Source organism: Panicum virgatum, chromosome 5N, assembly GCF_016808335.1.
Source record: "Panicum virgatum strain AP13 chromosome 5N, P.virgatum_v5, whole genome shotgun sequence".
Taxonomy (NCBI): Eukaryota; Viridiplantae; Streptophyta; class Magnoliopsida; order Poales; family Poaceae; genus Panicum; species Panicum virgatum.
In genome coordinates, this window is record NC_053149.1 from 53,008,812 (window position 1) to 53,027,726 (window position 18,915).

Below are 18,915 nucleotides of genomic sequence, written 5' to 3' on the forward strand. Positions count from 1 at the left end.
GGACCCACATTTATATATAGTTATACTATTTTGTAAAAAGTATCCATTTCAGCCCACCCAACCCGCCTCAACCCGCATTTATATAGAGCCCGCCCCAACCCACCCCATTAACTAATACAACCCATTTTAACCCATCCAAACACACCCCATTTTAAAACCCACCTCATAAAACCCATTTCAACCCAACCCATTAGCAGGCCTAGCCCATGGACACACAGCGAGACTACAATATTGCCATACCTCGATTTTTCCGCGTCCTCCGCCACTGACTTCCATGAACCGAACTTTTTACACCTGCGCACCGATCCTGGGAGACTGAACACGCGATACGCCGATAGGCGCGCATGTGGAGATCTGCTTCGATGCCAGGCTACCTGCTGACTGAACGTGGGGTCGTGCCCGCGCGCTTAGGGATGACAACAGGTACAAACCTGTCGGGTATCACTAACCCAAACCCATACCCGCCAGAATAAAATCATACCCGTTAAAAAACCCATACCCGTCGCGGGTATGATTTCATGCCCGTACCCGTGCGGGTTTTTTGTACCCGCGGGTTTCCCGTACCCGATAGAAAAAGCAACAAAATTTAATAGAAAACATAAACAAATACACAATGCATTATAGCCAAATGAGTCTATGAATAGATAATCATCGATGGGAATGGAAGTACATGAGCCTAAGTCTCTCTTAGCATGTGATTGAACCTTATTTTGATACAAAACCTTGTGACACTAGTATTTTAGGTTATATGTTGTCGGGTTTATTGTACCCACGGATTTGCGGGTTTGGGTACTTGAAGACCAAACCCGCACCCGCAAACCCGACGGGTACGAAATTTATCCCATTAAAAAACCCGCGGGTATAGAATTTAATCTATGCCCGCACCCTAATGGAGCAAAAACTCATCGGGTTTCGGGTTTCGGGTACCCGTTGCCATCTCTACGCGCGCTCCATGCCGACAACATATAAAACACCCAGACGTTTGACCTTGGGGCCTGCCTATAAATGATAAATCAGCCAGCGCCAGCAGGCCCGAGCCGCGCAACCACAGGTAGGTGTGTCAACGGCAGCTAGCCAGAGCTGGCGCGCGCGCGATGGGGCGGAGAGGGGCCGGCCGCGTCTTCCTCCTCGCGCTGGTGCTTCTTCTCGCCCTGCAGCTGCAGACCCCGGCGGCGGCCGACAAGAAGGCAACGCCATGCCCCATCCCATGTTCTTCGATCGATATGCGTGCGTGCAATGTCAAGTCGTCGTTGAGCCGATCTCTGACTTGCATTGGTTCTTTTTCCTTTCTTTCCTTTTGTGCGCGCCTGCAGCCCTGCGTGATCTTCTTCCAGGACTTCCCGGCCAGCCCTTTTGCTCTGCTCTCAACGATCACCAACGAGTAAGATCTCGCTTTTCAGTGCTGCACTGGTGCCCATTTTGCTGAGAAACCAGCACCGCGTGCTAGCTTATTACTGTTTTTTTTTTTCTCGCGGCTGAATGCAGCTTCAGTATCCTCTACGAGTTCAGTGCCATCCGGGGCCTCGCGCTGCAGATCGACGATGGATTCCTAACGCTCCTCCAAAGTATGCTGTGTACTCATTGATCTGCTATACATGGATTAATTGGTTGGGTGATGATGGAAGACGACGTGTGGATGCATCGCGCGCGCTGATGCGTTTCTTTTTTGCTTTTGGTTCAGAGCTCCCCGGAGTGGTGAGGGTGATCCCAGGCACCCTGCTCCGGCTCCGGACCACCCACTCGTGGGACTTCCTCGGGCTCGCGGAGGACGGACGGGAAACCCCCGCTTGGTCGTCCGCAAAGCTGGGTGCGGACACAATCATCGGCAACATCGACACAGGTACGAAAGCATGACAAGATCCTACCCTACCCTTGGCCGAGATATAAGGTCGTACGATTTGTACCTAAAATTTGTATAGATTGACAACCACATTACTAGATTCATTAGGGAAAAAAATTTACATTATGTTACTCGTTTCATTAAGAACCAAAAACATTGAAGAATTCATATTTGTAATCGAAGAAACTAGTAAAGCAACTAACTCGGTTCGACTAGTTGTGGCCGGTAGTTGGTGCTGATTTGTTGTAAGAGAAAAGTACTACTGGCTGGCTGGTGACTGGTGGTTGATGCTGATTTGGTGTGAGAGAAAAATACTTGATTGGCTGACAAACCAAGTGAACAGAGCGAATGAGACTGTAAATCAAGAACAATCCAGATAAAGATGCTTCTGCGACTTTTACTTGGATCCTATTAAGGCCAGGTTTGGTTCTCTGGGGCTTGTTCTAAATCCATCACATCGGATGTTTGATACTAATTTTAAGTATTAAACATAGACTAATGATAAAGTAAATTCCATAATTCATAGCTTATTCGCGAGCGAATCGATTAAGTCCAATTAGCCCATGTGATGCTAGTATACATATGCTAAACACAGATTAACTAGGCTTATGTGGTTAGTTTTATAATTAGCTTATGTTCAGTCTTGTTAATTGACATCGAAACATTTGATGAGATACGGCTAAAATAAGCTATTGGGAACCAAACAACTCAAGTGACGAGCCCTTGCGTCATTAGGCCTGGAGATGCACGACATGTTTCTTTAACTGCCCTGAAGATGATTCGAACTCAAATTAGTTAAGCAGATCCCAGCATGGTTGATGGTCCAACCTGACAAACGGTAGCTTAGCTAGTCCTCGCGTCAGGCAGGGGCCTTTCTTTGAGGAACTTGATCCCATGTAGTAAGGTGCTGCAGCTACCCAAGGGCTCACTCTCACATTTGCCTGGTGCGTGTGCGTCCCTGAACCAACTACGAAGGCGTATGGTCGGAATCCCAGAGCTTCCAAGACGATGGCTTAGGCGTACCCAAGGGTTGGCGCGGCATCTGCGACAGAGGCTCCGACCCGACCTTCCGCTGCAACAAGTAACGACCATGACCAGCACCCCTGCCTGCCCTGTGGGCAACATCCATCGCGCATGGCGAAGCTGACGGCTCATGTCGTGCACGCGCAGCAAGCTGATCGGCGCGAGGTTCTTCAGCGCGGGGCTGCAGGCGGAGCACTGGCTGGCGGGCGACCTCCCGAGCAAGGAGGACCTGTCCTCGCCGAGGGACTACGTGGGGCACGGCGCGCACACGCTGTCCACGGCGGGCGGCTCCCTCGTCCGGGGCGCCGGCGCCTTCGGCCACGGGACGGGCACGGCCGCGGGGGGCGCGCCGCGGGCGCGCGTGGCCGCGTACAAGGCGTGCTACGCCGTCGGCTGCTCCGACGTCGACGTCCTCGCGGCCGTCCTCGCGGCGGTGGCGGACGGCGTGCACGTGCTCTCCCTCTCCCTCGGCGCCGACGAGGCCTCCGACTACCTCTCGGACCCCATCGCCATCGGCACCTTCTTCGCGGTCCAGAGCGGGGTCGCCGTCGTGTGCTCCGCCGGCAACTCGGGCCCGCGACCGGGCACGGTCACCAACGTGGCCCCGTGGATGTTCACGGTCGGCGCGAGCACCATGGACAGGGACTTCCCGGCGTACGTCACCTTCGGCGGCAGCATCTCCATCGAGGTAATTTGCTCGATTACTACTGTATATTTTCATGGAAAAGTAGTAGATTTTCACGCCGTTTTGGATGCGAATTGCAAATTTTGCAGGGGCAAAGTCTCGGGGCCAGCACTCTGCCCCTGGGCCAGGCGTATCCGATAGTCAGCGGGGAGAACGCCAACGCCGCAAACCAGCCTGCCAGCAACTCGTAACTACTGTAACTCATCCACGATACTATGTGGCTCTCAACGTGCCATCTCAGAGCGTGCTGATCGATGAGGCTCCTCGTGCGTGCCTGCCTGCAGGTCCTTGTGCTTGGCTGGCTCCCTGGACCCTGCCAAGGTGACCGGCAAGATCGTCGTCTGCGTCAGGGGCGAGAACGGCAGAGTCGAGAAGGGGCACGTGGTCAAGCAGGCCGGCGGCGTCGGCATGGCCCTCTGCAACGACGCCGGCTACGGGGATTCCGTCGTCGCGGACCCGCACCTCGTCGCGGCGGCGCACTGCTCCTACTCGCAGTGCGCCCGGCTCTTCACCTACCTCCGCTCTACCGAGTAAGCAAAACCGTTGCCCCCGATAGCAGTAACGACGTTCGTTCTTCCTGGTCCACTGATCTCGTGACGCATTGGAGTGGACTGACTGGTCGGCATTTCCACTTCAACTTCTAGCAATCCTTTGGGCTACATCAACGCGACGGACGCGAGTTTTGGGGTCAAGCCTGCGCCGGCGATGGCAGACTTCTCGTCCCGAGGGCCGAACCCCGTGACTCCTCAGATCCTCAAGGTTGGCGCACATCGTTCTGCTCCCAAGTCAACAAGGTTCCCTCCCTTGTGTTTGCTCAAACGAATCGTGTGAACTGACTTGATCCGTGGCGTGCAGCCCGACATCACGGCGCCGGGCGTCGGCGTGATCGCGGCGTACAGCGGCGCGGTCTCGCCGACGGAGCTGCCGTTCGACGACCGGCGGGGCGTCCCCTACAACATCATGTCCGGCACCTCCATGTCGTGCCCGCACGTCTCCGGCATCGTCGGCCTGCTCAGGACCAAGTACCCCTCCTGGAGCCCCGCCATGATCAAGTCGGCGATCATGACCACCGGTGAGCCGGAGCATCGAAGCTAGTACTAGCTAGCTACCATCGTTTGACCTGCAACACGTGCTGAATTCGTTTGCCTGACATGTTCGCGTGTTGCGCTCCAGCGACCACCGTGGCCAACGACGGCAACCCGATCCGGGACGAGACCGGCACGGAAGCCACGCCGTTCAGCTACGGCTCAGGCCACGTGAACCCGGTCGACGCCCTGGACCCCAGCCTGGTGTACGACACCACCCTGGCCGACTACACGAACTTCCTCTGCTCGCTGAAGCTCACCCACAACCCGGTCCAGGACCTCCCGGTGGTCGCCCTCCCGAACCTCTCGGTCAACCTCTCGGTCTCGGTCCTGGCCAACCTCCTGCTCCCGCTGTTCAACGCCGCCGGCGAGCCGTGCGCGTGCAGCCAGGGACCGTACGGCCGCCCCGAGGACATGAACTACCCGTCCATCGCCGTGCCCTGCCTGACCGGCAGCACCACGGTGAGGCGCCGGCTGAGGAACGTCGGCGCGCCCGGCAAGTACAGGGTCACGGTGACCGAGCCGCCGGGGGTCAAGGTGACGGTGGCGCCGGACGTGCTCGGCTTCGGGGTCGGCGAGGAGAAGGAATTCACGGTGAAGCTGGACGTCGCCGACGCCGAGGCGGCTAGCAACTTCGCGTTCGGCAGTATCGTGTGGTCGGACGCGAACGGGTTGGACGCGTACGCCTCGGGCGTCAGCAAGGCACATCGCGTACGGAGCCCCATCGTGGTTAGGACGAAGTGTGGATAGCAGAGTATCAGAGCCCGCGAGGCATTCACGCAGGTATTCGAGTAATTTTTTTCTTTTCTTTTTTCTTGAGAGAAGGAGAGAGCTTTATAAATCAACTTGGGGGGATTACATCCTGGAAGACAAAGTGTTCGATGCACATAGGAAAACACCTATTACATTTTCAAGAGAACACCTATTACATTTTCAGGAAAACAACAGCTCGTGGGCTATTACATTTTCAAGAGACTCTTCATCCTTAATAAGAGCATGTCCAACAGTTAAGAGTCAACGGTCAGATAACAACTGTCTATATAAATCCATGTAAACAAAATAAGTTGATGTGGTCAGTATTAAATGAGAAAAGAATGTGTTGCTATCTACTATCTCATCTACTGCTTTGGCTCGTGCTCCCATGCAAAACAATAGCAACTACAGTACATATTAAATCACATAGACAGCTAAATAGATAATAATTGTCTAAATTGTTGTAAAACTATCTATTTAAGGTTAGTCTCAATGGAAGTTTCATGGAGGATTTTATAACATTAAATATTATCAATTTTGCTGACATGGCAAAGAGTTTCATCACCAAGAAACTTATCGGGCACCATTACTTTATTTCCAGTCTAAGTAACTGTACCCATGAAACTCTCCCTGAAACTAGCCTAACTGTTGTGTATATTAAAATATTAAATAGATAACATCTGTCTAAATTATTGTACATGCCATAAGTTAGCTAGAAAAAGACCTACCAAAAAAATAGATCCAATCGACTGTATCCTCCACGCTAATCTATCCTTTCAACCTCGCTCGGCAATTATCCCGAGTCCATCCGCTCGGCAATTATCCCGGCCCCGCCCCCCACCCCGCGCGGCCGCGCTCCCTCCCTCCGCCGCCAAGCCCCGCATCATCCTCACGCTCGACGACTTCGGCGCAGTCGGCGACGGCGTCGCGGACGACATCAAGGTTCGCCAACGCTGCTGCTCAGAATAATCAGCCGCATCTGGGTCCTCCTCCTACCTGTGCCTATTTCTTTCTCGATGCCTTCGCCGGCTCCTGGACGGCCGCGTGCGCCGCCGCAGACAACGTCATCCTCAACATGCCCGCCGGCAAGACCTTCCGGATCTGGCTGCTCACGCTCACCGGGCCCTGCAGCAGCGAGATCAAGCTGCTCGTAAGACGCGCAGCTTGATTAATCCCCACCCGCTTCCGTTCTTTAGGAGCAGTATATACGTGCAATTTTCGCATTGCATTCTCGTCAGATTTCCTGGAAAATGTTACAATCCTATCTACATCTGAACAAGCAAACATAAGTCAACTGTTGTTTTTTGCAGCGTTCGAGCTTAATTTCGTTGCTAGATCAGTAGATATGCTTGGGCATTAGTGCCATGGCTCCGCAGTACCAAGCCGTGACACTGATTGCTTCTCCGTCTTACCCAAATGCCATTGCTTGGTCAAGTGACAATTTGGTGGCTGTCGCATCTGGTCACATTGTCACTATTCTGGTAAGTGCAATCCCATCACTCTTAAGATGTTTCACGTTCAGGTCGTAAATGTTCAGGTGTCATGGTAGTTCATGTATGGAATCTGGATTGCCTAACCTTGCACTCATCATGATTCTTTTGTACCTATTTAAGAACCCAGCTGCGCTTGACGGGCCTCGTGGAGTGGTTGGACTTCGTCGCAGTGATCCTTTTCCTATAGGAGTGGTTAACAGAGAAGGTAAATTTGACCTTTGCTTTAGTGATCTCCCGTAGGATGTATTGAACTTGCAGATTTTTGTTAACTATTTGGGGCATTGAAGCCCGCGCAGCGCGGGAAGCCTACGGCACTGGGTACGCCCATTTGGGGCATTGAAGACTCAATTTTCAACTATAACATATTCCGAAATTTGTTTCTTTGACATCAATTTTGCAGTGTGAATGTAGGGTGCTGTTAAAAACTAAATGGGACCTTGTGAACTGTAATGAGTGAACTGTCTTGCTAGTTGGACCTTTCAGTTTTACTAGTCATATTCTACTCCCTTAAATTCAAACTACAATGGCTAGTGCATGTTCCATCACAACCTACCTAACCACCTCCTAAACAAAGGCCATGCCATTTTGCCTTCTATAGGTCAGTATGAAGCTTTCCATTACTGCCTTGTCAAGAAAGAATGAAAAAAATGTCCAATGTGGCCATGTAGGTGAATTTTTGTTTGATCTTAAATTCTCGATTGCCAATATTTTGCAGATCTCTTTGAGCCATGTTTAGTGCCCACTTGCCTAGCTCGTGATGCCGAACCATGTGCCCTGTCAATTTCATGGTCTCCGCAAGGATTTGCACCTAATTCTGGGTATATATATCTTTGACATTCAATTTTATCATTTATACATGATCTTCACTAGATGTAATTTTTGTGCGCAAGTTCTTCTGCTCATCCTGCTGCACTTAACATGTCTACATGGATGACAAATCTAGATGTTTGCTGGCTGTTTGCACTGTGGATGGCCATGTGAAGCTTTACCGGTCACCGATTTGGGAAATTTGTGATGAATGGGTTCAGGTAAGCATTTTCTGTGCTATGTGAACAATGTTGAATTTATGATTGTTTTATATATGAGAATCTAGAAAGTTTGTCTGAATTACCAACTGAATTTCTGCGCTGAACTGATTTTTCTTGTGCTGGGTCTGGCTTAGCACCATTGTTTTAATGGTCCATGCATAATGCATATGAGGAATCAAACGTTTCTTGAATTATAGTGGGGATCGGCTCACCATTAACTGCATTACCTAGTTTCCAGCCAAAATTCATTTCGTAATGCTTCCTTACTGTTGTAGTAGTGTTCCACCTTATCAGAATAAAACTTGCAATTTGCAGTTTGGTTTGTTCTTGATTCTTTTGTTCACGGACTAGCTTTTGTAATTGTCTTAATTGCCTGTTGTGAATTTGTTCTGACCAGGCTAAGTTCTTGTCTTTCATTGCATGTATTCATTAGGAGTGATCACTTGTTCTAGGTAGCTGTTATTGGTCCTTATGAACCTTTCACTTGGTCTATAGGTTGCAGATCTATCACAATTGCTGTTTAGCTACTACAAAACTATAAACTTTGGAGAGGATAATGGTTCTCATTTGACTTCTCTGGTATAATACCTTCCACTCTAGCACTGAGAGCTCTATTCTTTGATTGTGGCATGATATTTCTGTCTGAATATGTGGTTACAAAGTATTCTTTTGTGATCAGAAGAATATAAATACCGAAGAGACAGAGGTTTTAGGTTCTACATGTGAATTGCAAGATCCTCTTTCTCGCAGGGATCCTGGACAGAGAAAAAGAAAACCACCAAGGTGAATGATAATTTTCGGCTTCCATATCATAATTTTGCAAATAGAGAAACAGTCACCATATTTGGAATAACAAGATGATCTAAAGAAGCATCATTTAGCTATTATTTGGGCTGTGAAATGCTGATTTGCATGCATTCTCTACCCCATTCATCTGTGGACGTCACAGATCTTACCTTGAAATTTATTTTATTGCAAGAAGTCAACATTCTTGGCAATCTTTCTCGCATTGATATACTGTACCTGAATTTGTTTTGAATATTTTTTTATTGAATGTAATATGTAGAGTTGACGATTATATTTATGATGGCAACAAAGATGATTTAGATGCTTCAAATGATGCAGACTTCTCATTGAAACCATGCTCTAAGTCAAAGAAGAAGTCTTCGAAAAAGGTACAAATTTAGTGTTCCACACTTAGGCTGAAGTTTCAGTTTGTTCTTTCAATTTGTAAAAGGACAACCATGTTGTTTGTTAACAAAAGAAAGAATAAATTATTATGCTAAGTGAAGGTATTTCGTAGGATATTGCACATGATTGTTTTCTATTTGAATTTATTGTTTATTTAACACTGCTGTATTTGTGATTCCAGACTGCAAAACATGGACAGGAACCTGTTTCTGTAAATGGACAAGGCAGCACAGGAAATTCCAAAGCATCATTGTCCTCCAATGGAGGGAACAAATCTCTTCCTCTTATCACGGCAAAGCAGTATGCTTGCCGTGATGCATGTTTGTCTTCCCTTGTTGTTGCATGGTCTCCACTCGTGTCATCAAGTGATAAAATTTCTTGTTTATTGAGGCATTGGTGCGTTCTTGCTGTGGGCTCCAAGTCTGGAAACGTGTATTTTTGGAAACTATATAAGCCAGAATACTACACAATAGATGCTGGCGTGGTTAACAGTGATCCGATGCTCATTGGGGTTTTGCAAGCTCATAAATCATGGGTCAGTGCCATAACCTGGGAAGTTTCCTCTGAAGGCTCTTCAACATCCTCGCTGCTTTTAGCAACTGGATGCTCAGACAGAAGGTGAGGATGAATGCGTGATTAATGCGTATTGTTTGAAAATGGTTATGTGCTTTCTTTAGCTATATCATGTATTGGTTGTTTGCATAGCTTTTTGTGAGCTCTTCATGAGTAATGACATGGCAAAAGGGAATGTATGTGATAATCATATTTTGAAAACATACTTTGAGCTGCTATATGCTTTGGAATCGGCCAAGTGCCTTCATAAGCAGGAGGACCTGTATAGGCATGTGATGTGCCTAAAGCTTCATGTTTGTGTCTTGATAAAGGAAGAAAAAAAATCCCTCATCTCCATTTTTTACTAATTTAAGTAATCAATGTTAAAGATGACGCACATAATTCTCTGCACCAGATATCTGGGTGGCGGTGAAAATGGTTTTCCCCATGCCTTAAAGATTCTTGTTCTTCATTTCTGTCTGATTTACAAAATTTGGTATTCTGATGGTTTGTTTTCTGTAAAAGTTTCATATCTCATGTGAATATTTATTTCTTTTCTCAGTGTGAAGATATGGTTGGCGAATATTGAAGGTTTAAATAGATGCACAAATGCAGAAGAAGTGCCTTTTGCATTAGTTGCTGAGGTACATAACAAGCATCAATTTAGTACTGTTCAAATTTGGCAGGAATGATTTATGCGACATTTTTTTTTGAGTGCACAACATCAATTTGATGTAGCATGCTTATTATGCAATGAAGTTATCTTCTCTAACTAAAGTTCTCACTCCAAATGTTCCTTTTTTTCAGGTAACCACTGATTTGTCAGCTCCAGTATCAGCAATTTCATTAGCTGTACCTGCTGGGTCTCAGTACGAGGTTAATTTGGCGATTGGACGAGTATCTGGGTCACTGGAAACATGGACGTGGAATACGTGTAGCTCCAAAATTGAGAATACCAATGCATGCCATGCACATGATCAAGTGGTAAAACTTCACATTAGTTGAGTATTTTTTTTCTCTTTAACAAAAGAAACAAAAATGTCTAACATTACAATAGGTGACAGGTTTATCGTGGGGTATGGATGGCTATTGTTTATACAGCTGCAGTCAGGTCAGTTAACTCTTCTGTAGCACTATTTGATTGCTACCTTTTTGGATGTGAAGTCAATTGAAACTACTGAATTGTTGAAAGTTTGAGGGTTGAAGTAAAGCAGCAACCGGAGACGTGGGATCTGTGTAAAAAATTACTTGAGCTGAAGTATGAATTGACTACTTGCGTCAGCTATGGCTGCACTTGGTTTCTTGTATACTCTCATTCTTTTTTTCTTGTCAGTCTCTCATTTTGAACATTTATCATTGTCTACGATAGACATCGTTCACTATGAATGTACCTAATTGCACATGAGAAAATAAATAAATAAATAAAAGGATAGATGACAAATTAACTAGCATAATTTTGATACTAAAAACCTTGTTTCACTGCTAAAAGTTTATGAGCCTCTTTTCGACTATGGTACTATCTGAAGGAGTGGTTTCATTTTTGACAAATATAACCTATTATAACTTGAAAAGATGAAGGCGGTCTTGATTGTTGATTATATTAGTAACTCTGCTGAATATACTATACTTTGCACTCTGTTAGTCTTTCAAAACTTTCTTCTTCTTGAGCATTATATCATTTGCAGATTCTTAACATTTTTCTTCTTTTTCAGGATAATTCTGCACGCTGTTGGATCTATAACGGAAACCACCTTGAAGAAATTCCCGTGCATACAAATTTTCCGGAGTCAAAAGAATCAACAGATGTAAAAATAAATAAGTACTAGTAACTGTTCTCTTCCTTGATGTCCAAGTGTTTTTCCCCTTACAGTTGGCTCCTGAATGTGCATGCAGCTATCAGAAGTCTCTGATCGATGCTTTGGTCTTACACTAGCACCTGGAGGACAAATGATTGCTGTTGTATGTTTTAGGCTTCTATATCTGGCACCTTTTTTGCTCAAGTGAACAGTAGTTGTAGGTAAAAATTGTATGCATAAGCTGTAAGAATTGATGAACTTTGTCTTTTTCAGGTCCGTGGTTTGGATCTGAACGTTTTAGACCAGATGTATCAAGCCAGGTAATGCATTTATAGTTCATTATGAAATGTACTGGGATCCTTGTATAAATCTTTTTTGCTTTGATATAACATTCAGAAAATGCATTCACATGGTTATAATTGTGTTAATTAAAATAATAGGACACAAAAGGCGGTGGTTGAATTCATTTGGATTGGTGGTCAATTTGTTGGTATTCCACTAGACAGGAGCATTGATGTTTGCAATCCACAGTCCACCATCTTATCCTCCAGTAACTTTTTGTGGTGGGGATCCAACATTTTGTGGTCGTTGAAGAAATACGAAAATGTTGAAAAGGGGCTTGCCTTATGGGATGTTGTAGCTGCGCTACAAGGGTTCAAGAAATATGCACCCAGCTTTCTGGAGACTTTGATGGATATGTGGATCTCAGCTTTATTTTCAGGTGATCCACAGTGTGTTTCTATCAATGCTCCATCATGTTCAAGGCATGACATGCTGCCCAGTGTCAGTTTGCGGAAGCTACACTTACTGAACATAATTTGTAGAAAAGTAATGCTCAGCAATCATGTGCAGCTTGGTCCTGATGCTGAAAATGGTAATGACTCGAAAACTGAGTTCTGGAACACTCTTTTGATAAGGAGTGAGAGAGAGCTTCGCGAGAGACTGGTGGGTTTCACCTTTGCTGCAGTCCTGAAACGGACAGCATATTCGTTCAATGGTACCTCTACTGAAAACAGCTGGTTTCCTGTTGGAGTCGCCCAAATGGATTCTTGGGTATCTATGAATGATGGAGAAGTGCATAACCAGCTCAAGTATCTCATATCTAGGATCAAAGATCTAGGAAACAGGTATGTTTTACTAACACAATTGATCATCTCTCAACCAATTTCGTATAGAAAATGTCAACAGACTTGCTAACTTTGCCCACTCCACTGAAATGCCATCACGAAATAGGTTTACAGAACTGATTTCCTCCTGCAGGATCAACTCCGCATGTGGATACTCCGTCGAAGAAATCTGCCCCTACTGCTCTGCACCGGTCCACTTCGAGTCGGCCGATGTAGCCATCTGCCGAGAAAGGCACACGTTGACGCGGTGCAGGGCGTCCGTGATCCTGTGCTCCGTCCTGCAGCCGGTGTGGCATTGCGTATGCTGCGGAGGCATGGTCGACAAGCTGCTGCCGCAGTCATTCTTCGCCATGCAGGCGTCCCCTTTGGATGCCGACCAAGACGAAGGATCGCCGGATCTGTCAGGACCCGCTGTCCCTCTTTGCCCCTTCTGCGGCGTTCTGCTGCAGAGGTCGACGCCGGCGTTCCTGCTGTCCACCTCGCCGGTGTAGAGTTTAGCGATCAGCTGGCACTGGCAGCCTCTGTAACCTTAGTACATTATGGCTTAGTAAGTACTAGTTCTTCCCTAGTTTGAGGCTGCTTGTGTTGGCTATGAAAATGTAACCCTCTGCCGAAATAAGCACGCCATTCGTGGCACCTGGCACGAATGCTCGTGCTTGGCTTGGTCCGTCCATGTAACTTTTGGTAACAATTATTTTGGCCGGTGGTGTAACTCTAAATAATGGGAGATTTGTGTGCAATAATTGACCAACAATTGTGATTCCTTAACGCCTAATCATGCAATGCAAGCCGCCACCGACGGACCGACCCACCGCCTGGCTTCGCTGGAGTCTGGAAGTGGAAGCCTTTTGGCAGTTGCTGATGCAGTTTTGTTCTGGCGGCTGGCGCCAGGACGGGACAAGGGAGCCAGGCGCGAGGGTGGGCCCGGCGCAGGAGCCTTTTCTCCCATGTTGACCGCACCATCGCATCAACTGATGCCCACCATCTCCGGGCTCCCGGCCAGGTGCGCGCCTCGGCCTCTCCGACTCTTCCTTTCTTCTCTCTCTCGCCTTCGCCTCCGGCCACGGGCAGGAACCGATCTCGGAGCCCTCCCCGTCGCGGCGTTCTTTGTTGGCGGTTCGGTTGCCGTTTGATCGGGGAAGAAGAAGAGGGGAGCCGGGAGCCGAAATGGTGAAGGACAGTGCGTACTACGACATCCTGGAGGTCAGCACTGACGCCTCCGTGGCCCAGATCAAGAAGGCCTATTACCTCAAGGTGCGCGGGTATTCCCCTTTTCCTGGTTGCCGATGGTGGTTGTTTTCATGCACTGTGTTCCTGCTTCCTGATTTTTGAATCTGTTGGCCATTTTTGGGGTTTTGAAGGCCAAGCTGGTGCACCCAGACAAGAATCCCGGCAACCCTGACGCGGCACGCAAGTTTCAGGTACATATGCGCTTTCTGCTCTACGATTTACTGTGGATTTTGATTGTTGCATTCTGAGTGCAGCAGAGGGATACGAGTGAGTGGCTGTAAAAACGATAATACTACTAGGAGATAGCGATACCACCGTGGACTCAAAAACCACGAGATGGCCACCTTGCAATTGTGTTTTGTTTCTGGCCGTATGCCGTTTAACTGTAGAACCCGCATGGGCGTTGTACAAATACAAAGGTTAAACACGTATTTGAGTTGCGTTTCTTATCTCTGCATTGCAAAACTTGATTCAGTTATCTTGTAGATTGTAACCTTTTTGCTACGACACTGACTTCAATTGTTCGGTTACCATAACTAGGAACTAGGTGAAGCCTATCAAGTCCTGAGTGATCCGGTGAAAAAGGAGTCTTACGACAAGTATGGAAAGGAAGGTCTTCCCCAGTAAGTCCTGAATTTGTCATCTATAATCTCATCTTGTCTTCAAACACTAATTGCTTCAGGAATTTTTTTTCATGAACTTTATTTAGAAGTTGCATTTACCTTATAGGAGTTACCATATCATTCATATTTGATTGTGTCACTAAATTTTTTGTAATGATTTTTCAGAGATAACATGATTGATCCAACTGCTGTCTTTGGTATGCTTTTTGGGAGCGACCATTTTGAAGATTATGTTGGTCAACTTGCACTAGCATCTGTTGCTTCAGTAGAGATTGAGGAAGAATCAACTACACCTGAGGCAAGGACAAGGGTTCAAGAGAAGATAAAGGTATGTTGGTCCTGCTGTAATTATGGGTGTTTTCCCACACCTTCTCAGGCTCAGGAATTGATGCTCTAAGCGCAGACCTTCATAACCTCATTGATTTGCAGGACGTGCAAACTGAAAGAGAGCAAAAACTTACTCAGATTCTAAAGGAGCGGCTGCAGCCGTATGTTGATGGGAACCAAGAGGAATTTGGTGATTGGGCAAATGCAGAAGCTCAGCGTTTGTCTCAAGCTGGTAAGTTCAAAGATCCTCAGTTTTCAATTTTTCATCTCCACATAGGCACTTTCATTCAACTTTGTTGCTATATGCATGCATATTATTGTTATTTTCATTCAGTCCTTCGTTTCTCTGTTGCTTCGATAATGCTTCTAGGACTCCAAATTGTGCAATCGTATTATGGGATGTAGAAGGGTTCATTTGCATCCTTTGGTTTGAGCATTATAAAGATTTCACTGATGTCTTTTCAGCTTTTGGTGAGGCTATGCTTCACACTATTGGCTACATTTATGTTCGACAAGCAGCAAGAGAACTTGGAAAGAGCAAACTGTATATGGGTGTACCATTCATAGCTGAGTGGGTAAGGGATAAGGGCCACCATGTAAAATCGCAGGTTAATGCTGCTGCAGGTAAATCCGAGGATATGGAGTTACCCCCTTTTTGGTTAAAGATGAGCTGATTCTTCAGTGACTCATATACTCCTACTATAGGTGCAATTTCTCTGATACAGCTACAAGAAGGAATGAAAAAAATTGAGGAGGGCGACAACAAGGAAGAGCTGCTTATCAAGAGTATTGAAGAGAAAAAAGATTTAATGCTCAATTCTCTGTGGAAAATTAATGTGGTTGACATTGAGTCAACGCTTTCACATGTCTGCCAAGCAGTAAGCACTGTATTCAGCCATTCCTTTCTTTACTTTATCATGTATGTATATTTATAACTCCTTTATAATGTAAACATTCGAGTAGAAAAATGAATAGTGTTTGGCATTCCACATTTAGTTATTTGCCCCTTTCTCCAGGTTTTGAAAGAAAATAACATTCCCAGAGATGTACTGAAGTTGAGAGCAAGAGGATTGAAAAAGCTGGGATCAATCTTTCAAGTAAGTTTTCTTTTAGCGTTTAAGTTTTCCAGATAGTTTGGCAGGTCAGGGAAGAATTGATTGAAGCCTAAGGAATAACAAGCTTAGAATGGCATTAATCTTTCATGTCCTATGTGCATATCATTTTATTACCTTCTCTTAGCTCATAAGGACTGAAGTTGGCTGCACCTTTTTTTTTTTTGAGTAAGCCACACTATATATGCCAAACATTGAATCCGGTTTTAATTTATTAGGTCACTACTGAAGGTCAAATACTATGGTATACAAGTCCCTTTTTCACTGAAGTTATATATGGCTCTACTTTCAGAGTTATTTACAAAATCTGTTGAAATTATGCATGGTTTGTTATCGCATAACCTAGAGTCATCCTGCAAATCTATGTTGAAAGCATGTTCTGATGTGAATAGAATCAATAGATTCGCACCATGTTCATTGTTTGCTATTACGAAAATGATTTCCAATTGACAGTCTTTCAGCATTTTCATATGTCCCAGAGCAAACGCATCGTTCGCTATAAAATCTGCCTACCGCTTAAGACAGGAAACAGTAACCTTGGAAAACGCATCTTAATACTCTTGAATGTTCTTGCTGGGGCATTTGCCTATTGTTAATTTTTTTCCTCTTTCAGAAATTAACTTGCATGTTTCAATGTTTTAGTTAGCTTTGATGCACTCTTGCATTAATCCTTTTGGAAAATAACTTGCACGCATCGTTTAGGAAAAGAAAATAAGAAGGTTCATGCTTCTCTGTTTTATTCAGTTCTTAGGTACCCATTCATCTCTTAGCTTGAGTCCTACTACCACTATGAGTAATTGCATGCAACTCCTTTTTTTTTTTTGGAATCCGTTGTGAACCCAGGGCGCCAAGTCACACTACCGGCGCGAGAACAGCCTGCGGGTCGAAGAAGGCACGACGATGGAGGCGGCGCCGTCGCAGTGAGGACGGCTGCGCTCGGATAGCTCTGCCACCTCTCCCCGAGGCAGCAACAGCCCCCAACGCCCATCACTGGACGTCTGGACCCTGACATTGTCTGAAGATTGGTATACTACTAGTATACTGTATCAATGCAAGGTATCTCCCCCTTCTTATCGATGAAGGCATCACTCTTTATCCTGCGACACGGTCGATATCGATGTGAATAATTCCTTGGAATCAATTCAGTGTTTTTGTGTCGTACTGGTTTTCATGACCACCGACCTTGGATTTCGCTACGAAATGCAGCAACGTGAGCAGCTCGACTTTGTTTGTATCGCTACCTCGTACCGGGTGCGAATGCCGTTGCTGCTGTGTACAATTCGGTGACCTCGAGAAGCAAAGGCAACGTGGCACGCCAGTGAACACGTGCCCTTGCCTCGTCAGGCGCCGCGCCCCTACGCGGCTGCATGCGTGCGCGCGTGTCCTCCCGCACGTGCCGACCTGTCGCCCTGTTCCTCGTACATATACACGGTACGGGCACATTCATCTCGCCTCCATTCCCATCCGGCACAGCCACGAAAACAACAGTCGCCGGCACGCTCGCCGTCCGCCGCACAGAGAGGGAGGGGCAAGAAGCTCGTCGCAAGAGGTAGGGTAGGGAGGGGGCAGCAATGGCGGAGTACCAGGGGGAGTACGGGCACCCGTACCCGCGCGTCGACCAATACGGGAACCCCGTGCCGCCGGTGGACCAGTACGGCAACCCCGTCCCGAGGGAGCCGGCCGCCGGCAGTGCTCCCCTGTACGGCGCTGGCGACGCCGCGGGCGCGGGGTACGCGGCGGCGGCGCCGGGCGAGTACGGCGCGGGGGCGTACCCGCACGAGGGCGTCGGTGGTGGTGTCGCGCCCGGCGAACCGGCGCTCGCGTACGAGGGCATGGTCGGCGGCGGCGGCGCGGGGGCGGCGGCCATGGGAGGCCAGCTCGAGCCGGCCGTGGTGGTGGAGGAGATCACGTTCGGCAGCGCCCAGCTGCAGCCGGCGCGCTCCGGCAGCTCCAGCTCCAGCTCGTCCTCGGAGGACGACGGGCAGGGCGGGCGGTGGAAGAAGAAGAGCCTCAAGGAGAAGATCAAGGAGAAGCTCCCGGGCACCCACAGGCACGAGGAGCGCGGCAAGCAGGCCGGGCAGCACGCGGCGCCGGCGGCCACGGGGACGCATGCAGCGGGGGCGCACGAGAAGAAGGGCCTCAGGGACAAGATCAAGGAGAAGCTCCCGGGACACCACCACTGAGCGATCGTCGGCTGGGTTTGGGAGCGTCATGTCGCTAGGGGTGTGTGTATCATGTCCAAGTTCGGTCGGGCTGCCGTGTGCTCGTGTTTATGCGTGCAGCGTGTGTTCTGATCTGTCGCACTAGTTCGTAATAGTAGATGTGTACTGCTGCTTGTAAGGATTTGGGTACGTAAGAATTTCGTTTAGGTTTGGTTCGAGGTATTTCGGGGATGCGTCGTGTCTGTAGTCATCGATCGAGATGTTGGCTTTTCTCTGTCAGACTGTCAGGTTAGTGTTAAGCCTGTGAACTGCTTGCGATTTTGCTCCGAAGCAGTGTATCCAAGCCGCGCGGTCCGGGGCGGGCCGACTGGAGAGGAAATCGCAGCATGGGAACGTGGGCGCCGAGCCGCCCCAAGGCTGCCTCGCCAGCATCGGAGCATCAGCGTCAGCGACACGCGCGCCTGCCTCGCTGGTGCGTGCGGTGCCGTGCCTCGCCGCAGGACAGGAGGGCGGCCATGCGTTTGCCTCCATGTCGCGCCAACGCGCGCCGCCGTACGGCGGCAGAACAGCGCGCGCCAACCTGCCGCCGACCGCCGCTCTTCAATGCGCGACAGGGCCTGGCTGCCCCGAGCGAGGCCTTCATTCCTCCCAGTGCGTCCCGATCGACCAGTCACCGCGGCGGCGAGCGGAGCCGCCCCGACCCGCCGGCTCCTCCTCTAGTCCTCTGACTCCTCTCCCTCGCTCGCGCCTGGCGTGCGCGCGGTCGGTCTTCTTCGCCGCCGCGCCACCGATCGGGCCCGCCCTGGCTGGCACTCCACGGCGCGGCGCGGCCCGGCCGAACTGTGCCGCCCCCAATCATTGACCCCCTCGTGTTCTCTCGCGCTCTCG

General features: G+C 48.2%; 4 protein-coding genes across 10 annotated transcripts; all 4 read left to right on the plus strand.

Moving 5' to 3' along the window:
- The first annotated feature begins 1,094 nt into the window (after positions 1 to 1,094).
- On the plus strand, positions 1,095 to 5,579 carry LOC120674931 (subtilisin-like protease SBT5.3). The gene is made up of 11 exons (XM_039956029.1): positions 1,095 to 1,187; positions 1,314 to 1,381; positions 1,486 to 1,565; positions 1,682 to 1,840; positions 2,816 to 2,921; positions 3,011 to 3,551; positions 3,638 to 3,735; positions 3,833 to 4,078; positions 4,193 to 4,307; positions 4,404 to 4,620; positions 4,722 to 5,579. Exons 1-11 carry the CDS (start codon positions 1,095 to 1,097, stop codon positions 5,381 to 5,383), a joined length of 2,385 nt encoding a protein of 794 aa, XP_039811963.1. The 3' UTR covers positions 5,384 to 5,579.
- Positions 5,580 to 6,172: 593 nt separating this feature from the next.
- On the plus strand, positions 6,173 to 13,333 carry LOC120675304. 7 transcript variants are annotated; one of them, XM_039956454.1, is made up of 18 exons: positions 6,173 to 6,328; positions 6,697 to 6,867; positions 7,000 to 7,084; positions 7,595 to 7,697; positions 7,823 to 7,907; positions 8,403 to 8,486; positions 8,587 to 8,690; positions 8,974 to 9,082; positions 9,280 to 9,716; positions 10,213 to 10,294; positions 10,458 to 10,634; positions 10,715 to 10,761; positions 10,843 to 10,954; positions 11,363 to 11,455; positions 11,544 to 11,609; positions 11,720 to 11,766; positions 11,887 to 12,573; positions 12,707 to 13,333. In XM_039956454.1, the coding sequence occupies exons 2-18, from the start codon at positions 6,751 to 6,753 to the stop codon at positions 13,062 to 13,064; spliced, it is 2,793 nt and encodes a 930-aa protein (XP_039812388.1). In that variant the 5' UTR covers positions 6,173 to 6,328; positions 6,697 to 6,750; the 3' UTR covers positions 13,065 to 13,333. The 7 variants fall into 7 exon arrangements, with proteins under 7 accessions (XP_039812388.1, XP_039812390.1, XP_039812395.1 ...); XM_039956456.1 differs by having other exon boundaries at positions 8,590 to 8,690; XM_039956461.1 differs by lacking the exon at positions 12,707 to 13,333 and having other exon boundaries at positions 11,887 to 12,167; positions 12,299 to 12,437.
- A 157-nt stretch (positions 13,334 to 13,490) lies between these two features.
- LOC120675369 (chaperone protein dnaJ 10-like) lies at positions 13,491 to 17,099 on the plus strand. Its single transcript, XM_039956574.1, has 9 exons — positions 13,491 to 13,827; positions 13,935 to 13,994; positions 14,344 to 14,426; positions 14,592 to 14,754; positions 14,856 to 14,985; positions 15,219 to 15,377; positions 15,459 to 15,631; positions 15,770 to 15,850; positions 16,709 to 17,099. The coding sequence occupies exons 1-9, from the start codon at positions 13,741 to 13,743 to the stop codon at positions 16,787 to 16,789; spliced, it is 1,017 nt and encodes a 338-aa protein (XP_039812508.1). The 5' UTR covers positions 13,491 to 13,740; the 3' UTR covers positions 16,790 to 17,099.
- Positions 17,100 to 17,208: 109 nt separating this feature from the next.
- LOC120675412 (dehydrin Rab25-like) lies at positions 17,209 to 18,249 on the plus strand. Its single transcript, XM_039956630.1, has one exon. It carries the CDS (start codon positions 17,437 to 17,439, stop codon positions 18,046 to 18,048), a length of 612 nt encoding a protein of 203 aa, XP_039812564.1. The 5' UTR covers positions 17,209 to 17,436; the 3' UTR covers positions 18,049 to 18,249.
- Positions 18,250 to 18,915: the final 666 nt, after the last annotated feature.

Bases quoted from the DNA above. Each gene is read 5' to 3' on its own strand.
- LOC120674931 (XM_039956029.1), top strand. From the start codon at position 1,095: ATGGGGCGGAGAGGGGCCGGCCGCGTCTTCCTCCTCGCGCTGGTGCTT. The intron at 3,552-3,637 runs GTAATTTGCTCG...CAAATTTTGCAG, and splicing joins GCGGCAGCATCTCCATCGAG to GGGCAAAGTCTCGGGGCCAG. The intron at 4,079-4,192 runs GTAAGCAAAACC...TTCAACTTCTAG, and splicing joins ACCTACCTCCGCTCTACCGA to CAATCCTTTGGGCTACATCA.
- LOC120675304 (XM_039956454.1), top strand. From the start codon at position 6,751: ATGGCTCCGCAGTACCAAGCCGTGACACTGATTGCTTCTCCGTCTTAC. The intron at 7,085-7,594 runs GTAAATTTGACC...AATATTTTGCAG, and splicing joins AGGAGTGGTTAACAGAGAAG to ATCTCTTTGAGCCATGTTTA. The intron at 12,574-12,706 runs GTATGTTTTACT...TTCCTCCTGCAG, and splicing joins ATCAAAGATCTAGGAAACAG to GATCAACTCCGCATGTGGAT.
- LOC120675369 (XM_039956574.1), top strand. From the start codon at position 13,741: ATGGTGAAGGACAGTGCGTACTACGACATCCTGGAGGTCAGCACTGAC. The intron at 13,828-13,934 runs GTGCGCGGGTAT...GGGGTTTTGAAG, and splicing joins AGAAGGCCTATTACCTCAAG to GCCAAGCTGGTGCACCCAGA. The intron at 15,851-16,708 runs GTAAGTTTTCTT...TTGTGAACCCAG, and splicing joins AGCTGGGATCAATCTTTCAA to GGCGCCAAGTCACACTACCG.
- LOC120675412 (XM_039956630.1), top strand. From the start codon at position 17,437: ATGGCGGAGTACCAGGGGGAGTACGGGCACCCGTACCCGCGCGTCGAC.